Here is a 6,000-nt window from a genome sequence, read left to right on the forward strand (position 1 = left end):
AGCATTGACTGTTCTTCTGAAGGTCCCAAGTTCAAATTCCAGTGACCATATGGTGGCTCACAACTATCTGTAATAAGATCTGATCTCTTCTGGGGTGTCTGAAGACAGCTATAGTGTACTCAGATATAATAATAAATAAATCTTTAAAAAAATAAAAAATGAATAAAAATGTGTTCTTTGGGGGCATTTATTCTGCTTGAAACTCCTTGAGCTTCCTGGATCTATGGTTTTGTTTCTAACGTTATCTTGCCGAAATTCTCAGCCACATTGTTTCAAATACCTCCTCCCCGTCTCGTGTCCTCCTGGTGTCCCCGTCACACGTGCTAGCAGCCCACTGTACTTGTCTCATAGTGCTATTTTTACTGGGGAGTTCCAGACAGGGTCTCACTGTGTAGCCTTGTCTGCCCTGGAACTCACTCTGTAGATCAGGGTGACCTAAACTCATAGAGATCCTCCTGCCTCTGCCTCTGGGGTGCTGAGATTGAAGGTGTGCGCCATACCTGGCTGTCTCATGGTTTTAATTCTCACCTCTTTATCCTGAATCCTCTTTCCTCCCAGATTTCCAGGGTTTGCTTTTTCTCCTGGTGTACTCGCCTTTGCTGTGTCCACCACAGGCGTTCCTTGCCTCTGTTAGGTGGTTTTGCTGTGTGCATTTGCTGTTCTGTCTCCTCTCACACACTGCTCATCTGTTCTTACGAGCTGCCAACCTTCCCATTAGAGCCCTAGCACATTCATCGTTTTAAATTCTTAGGCTGTTAGAGCCAACATCCCTGTTAAAGCTGAGTCTGGCTCGTGTTTGCTTTGTCTCATTATTTGCATTTGAGTGTGTCTTGCAGTTTCTTTCCTCACTCACAGCCAGACATGACTGATGTCTTAGTCCATTTCCTATTACTATAACAGAGTACCCTCAACTGAGTAATGTATAGAGAAAAGAAGTTCCTTTCGGCTCAAGTTTCTGGAGACCGGAAAGTCAATGATCGAGGACCGAATCTGGTGAGGTTTTTCTTGCTTCAAGGTAGAAAGCAGGACAGGGCAGGATCACACACACGCACGCACACACGCACACACGCACACACACAGAAGACAGAATGGGAAGCGTGGGCAGGCCCCCTCACTCCTGCATTGCTGCACTTTCAGACTTGTCTTTTGTTTTTGTTTCAACTAAGATTCTTGTGGAAAACCAGCCAAGTCGAAAAGCCACTCTTTCTTTTAGGAGATTTAGAGTAAATCTGGCCCCTAATAATGTTGAGCTGAGCACACCCACAAGTGCTTGTAACTACCCTATTTCCTTTTTTGAACTATGACCTTAAACTGAACATGCTCAGGAATGTGCCACCCACTAATGTGCTTTCCCACAAAGGTTCCCAAATAAAAAGTCCCCATGCTTCCTCTCCTCGGAGAAGCACTGCTTTGGAGGTGACCCCAATGCCCCCCTTCACTTGCCCCCTTCACTTGCATTTCTCCTCCCTTCCCGTCTGGGTTTTGAACTTGCTAAGATAAGATGCATTTGTGTTGGGTCCTATGACCTGCTTGTTCTATTAGAGCAAGAACTCATGGGGAAAGACATTATTACCCTGGGACACTATGCTCCTGGGACCCACCTCCCAGCACCGCCACCCTGACAAATTAAAGTCCAACGTATATGCTTCAGGAGATGTGGTGGATTGAAGTGAGAAGTGATCCCCTATAGGCTCATGAATTTGAGTACTTTGTCCTCACTTGGTTGCACTGTATACACGTGTGCGTTGGGGGGCAGGGTCGCAGGGGGTGGTTGTGGAACCTTTAGAAGGTAGAGCCTTGCTGAAGAAGGAACATCACTGGGGGGGTGGGGCTTTCCCCATTTTCATTTTGCAGCTGAAGGTGTTCAATTTCCTGCTTCATTGTCTCCATCCATGATGGACTCTCCCTCTGGGACCAGGAACCAAAATAATGGGTCAGTAAGTTGCTTTTGGTCACAGTGTCTCATCAAAGCAACAAACGGTAACTAACTGATCCAGGTGGACATAGTCAAAGCAGTAACTGAGTGAGAGAAACTGTTATACAGAGGCTTTCAGCAACATGGTATGTGCATGGTGGCGGCTGGGGTGCGGGAGGATGAGGAGGAACACTCTACATTCCTGAGATAAGATCTCAGCGCTTTGGTGAGCCTGAGTCCTGGACTCTGAACTTCACGAGTGCTCGGTAGTATTTGCCCCGGGGGTATAGAGGGTGGACAGAGTTGTGATTTCCAAGCTCTTTATATGATGGATAGGAAATGAGACCTTCTACCTTTTTGTCTTAAATGTGTGTGTGTTTACATATACACGAATACACACACACACACACACACACACACACACACACACACACATAGAATGATGACCTCTATTGCTAAGAAAGAAAAATACAATTACACTGTGGTAGCTGCACACAAGGAATTCACAACTCCCCCAAGAAAACACACCTGGAAGACCTGTCTCCTCATTCCCCTTGAGGCAGGGGAAGGACTCTATTTCAGACCCTGTTCCTCTCCAAAAAAACGATTTCTATCACCTGACAAATCATTATCACTCGTTAATGATGTCTGCTGAGCTCCCAGATGTGAAGGAAATTCACAAAGATGCACATCATTCCCCAGGGAGCTCTTCCTGTTTCAACAGGAACATGTGCCGTCTTTGTTACATACTGTTTGGGTCTGCAGCTGAGTTTCTTCCTATGTCTCTCTGGTCCAGAGGAGTCATCTTCTACTTTTATGAACTAGGTTGAATCGTTTCACTTCCATGAGTCAGGGAATACTTTATGAAGGATGAAGAATTAAAGAGGCCTTGGGGTGGCGAGGAAGGAAGTGGGGAGGCACATGATGCGGCTGAGCAGCCAGGCCAGGCCTCTTCAGGATGGGAGAAAGTTGAAGGCGGTGATTAGTCAGTCTGGTTTGGAAGGTGGGAGACCTTCCTTGATGGTCATGGAAAAGTTGTCGGGACATTTCAAGAAGAGGCAGACTAGACAAGGAAAAGAGGCCTATTCAGGCTCTGACTTTCCCTAATAAAGTCCACTGCCAACTTTACCTTTCTCTAGCTGCTGAAGATCTTGGGATCAATTTTTCTGGACGCTGCTATGTATGTCTAAGTCTGGGAGAACACCAAGCATTCTCTTGTTGCTTCAGAGATCCTTCTTGGCTATGCTCTTTTAAGGGTCCCAGGGCACAGTTTGTCTGTGGGTGACCCTGGCTAACAGCACACCTAACAGTACAGACACTGAGAGGCAGGAGGTACAGTGGATCAAAGGTGTTCCAGTGAATTGTAGGTGTTCCAGTGGCTCACAGGTGTTCCAGCAGCTTACAGGTGTTCCAGTGGCTCATAGGATCACAGGTGTTACAGTGGCTCACAGGTGTTAGAGTAGATCACATGATCACAGGTGTTTCAGTGGGTCACAGGTATTACTGTGGATCAAAGGTATTCCAGTGGCTCACAGGTGTTCCAGTGGGTCACAGGATCACAGGTGTTACAGTGGGTCACAGGTATTACTGTGGATCAAAGGTGTTACAGTGGCTTACAGGTATTTCTGTGGTTCACAGGTGTTTCTGTGGCTCACAGGTGTTTCTGTGGCTCACAGGTGTTCCAGTGGCTCACAGGTGTTCCAGTGGCTCACAGGTGTTCCAGTGGCTCACAGGTGTTCCAGTGGTTCACAGGGGTTCCAGTGGCTCACAGGGGTTCCAGTGGCTCACAGGGGTTCCAGTGGATCACAGGGGTTCCAGTGGATCACAGGGGTTACAGTGGATCACAGGGGTTACAGTGGATCAAAATGTTACAGTGGATCACAAAGGCCCAGCAATAATTTTCTCATTTAGTAGTTTTCAACTTTTCCCCAAAGAACTGAAATTTTTACATAATCATGTTTTGACATAAAAGGACCAAAACCATTTACTCAGCTGAATGTTGGGGAGAGGAAGGGACCTCTACTCTCTGTTAAGTAAGAATTGTCTCGAAGTTCAGTCTCAAAAACTGTACTCTGCAGGTATGCTGTTTCAGGAGACAGGGGCAAGAGGGTCACAGGTTCAAGACCAGTATGGGCTACACAGCAGGACTATATGTAGACAAAATGCTTTTTCCTTGATTCACCCCTCTATTTTGACAAGTGCACAAAGAGCTCAGATAAATGGTCAGGGCCAGAGAACTGGGGACAAACCCTACTTTTGATCTGTATTCTTCCATTCTCTCTACCATAACATGCTATCTCTGAAGATATCCTCTGAGCTCATGGAACTACGTGGCAACAGTAAGCCACAAAAATGACTGACTCAGTGCGTTCCCCATGCCAGCCGCTTCCTGAAACAGGGAGGGTTACTTCTTTCTGCCACATTAGCTCCTATTGGTGAGTCCAAATTCCTCTTGGCGAAGTAATATAGGTCAGATTCCATTAAGCATATATCACTACGATGAAAACATGTTTAAAAATGCAAACACAGCCAGGATCTACAAATGGCAGTGAGACTTAATTAGCCAAAGTTTAACAGTGACCTAGATGAGAATTTAGATGGTGGTCAGGATTTTGTGGTGCGATTTGGTCTATAGTGTATCTATTTGCAAGAATATAGAATAATAATTTAATGCCAAATGGCTTCTGAATTATTCACTATAAATGTGGTTGGTTGTATATCACAAAGCCTAACACTTGGATACTCCTATCCCAGAACCACTACAGAGCATCCCCACTCCATCTAGTTACCGGTTAGATAGTGAATTCTGATGTAGTTTATTATGCTAGCACAAAGAAAAGAAAAAAATCAACATGCACACAGTAGGTCTCAGAGAACCTAAGTTTACCCACAGTCTGAGGCTGCTCTCTGGGAGGGACTCTGTGCTCACCTCATCTCCTAGGCCTGATATTATTTACATGACCAGAGTCCTTATTCGAGAAATTCTGTTCAAGACCCTTTGGAAGGACCAGTTATGTTGGTTGGGTTTTTGTCAAGCCAGAGTCATTTGGGAAGAGAGACTTTCAATTAAGAAAATTCCTCTGCATTATTGGCTTGTAGGCAATTCTGTCAGGCGTTTTCTTTTTCCTTTTTTTTTTGGTTTTACGAGACAGGGTTTTTCTATGTAGCCCTGGCTGTCCTCGAACTCAGAAATCGACCTGCATCTGCCTCCCAAGTGATGGAATTAAAGGCGTACACCACCACTGCCTGGTGCTGTCAGGCATTTTCTCAATTAATGTTTGATATGTGGGGCCCAGGGCCAATCCCACTGTAGGTGGTGCCAACCCTGAGAAGGTGGTTCTGAATTATGTAAGAAAGCAGGATGAGCAAACCATGGGGAGCAAGCCAGTGAGCATTCTTCCATGGCATCTGCATCAGCTCCTCCATCCAGGTTCCTTGCCTGGTTGGAGTTCCTGCTCTGTTTTCCCTCACTGGGGGTGGGGTGGGGGTGTTGTTAACCCTTTCCTCCCCAGCTCGCCATTTGCCAGTGTTTTTTTTTTTATCAATAGACAGCCACGTGAGAGTTTGAAGTGAATGTCTGTACATACAAGAGAGATTCAAGGGTAGGGCGGAGACAGGCCGAGGTGAGCATTTCCCCGACAGACAGACCCACACCAGTCAGCTGGAATTGATGAAGGAAGCAGCCTCGGTGACAGGGCCACCAGGAATGAGGAAAACATCTACCTGGAATATAATAAATTCAAGGCCAAGCTCCAAGAAAAACATCAGCTTGGAAAGAAAACATTTCAGATGACAAAGTTGAGACTGTCTCTGGGATGTGGCCACTTAGGTCTCTTCTCATGCCCGACAGCTGGGATCACAGCCCACTTCTCAGGGCCTGGGTCCTTGGCACGCAATGCCTTTAGGGTGAAGGAACCAAGTCCTCCGTGGGTCTTCTGGGTAGAGAACTGGGCATGGGGCCAAATCTCACCCCCACGCCCCACCCGCCCAAGGACTCTCAAACACCAGCCCCAACTTGAAGCCTGGATTCAGAACAGTTCATGCCAGGGGACTCTGAACTCTGCTTGCCCTCACCCACTCTGGTA

General features: G+C 46.5%; 2 protein-coding genes across 3 annotated transcripts in view; one reads left to right on the forward strand and one right to left on the reverse strand.

Annotated features, from left to right (window-relative positions):
- Nucleotides 1–5,490, forward strand: part of Fbxl14 (F-box and leucine rich repeat protein 14) — a 38,454-nt gene extending 32,964 nt beyond the window's left edge. The window contains exon 2 of the mRNA XM_031383175.1: nt 5,464–5,490. Within this exon, the coding sequence (XP_031239035.1) occupies nt 5,464–5,475 (12 nt within the window). The 3' untranslated portion in view covers nt 5,476–5,490. The remainder of the gene's footprint in view (nt 1–5,463) is intronic.
- Wnt5b (Wnt family member 5B) overlaps nt 1–6,000 on the reverse strand; it is a 113,512-nt gene that overhangs the window by 77,774 nt on the left and 29,738 nt on the right. The gene's annotated exons all lie outside the window — the stretch shown is intronic.

Source organism: Mastomys coucha, unplaced genomic scaffold, assembly GCF_008632895.1.
Source record: "Mastomys coucha isolate ucsf_1 unplaced genomic scaffold, UCSF_Mcou_1 pScaffold20, whole genome shotgun sequence".
NCBI classification, from domain to species: domain Eukaryota; kingdom Metazoa; phylum Chordata; class Mammalia; order Rodentia; family Muridae; genus Mastomys; species Mastomys coucha.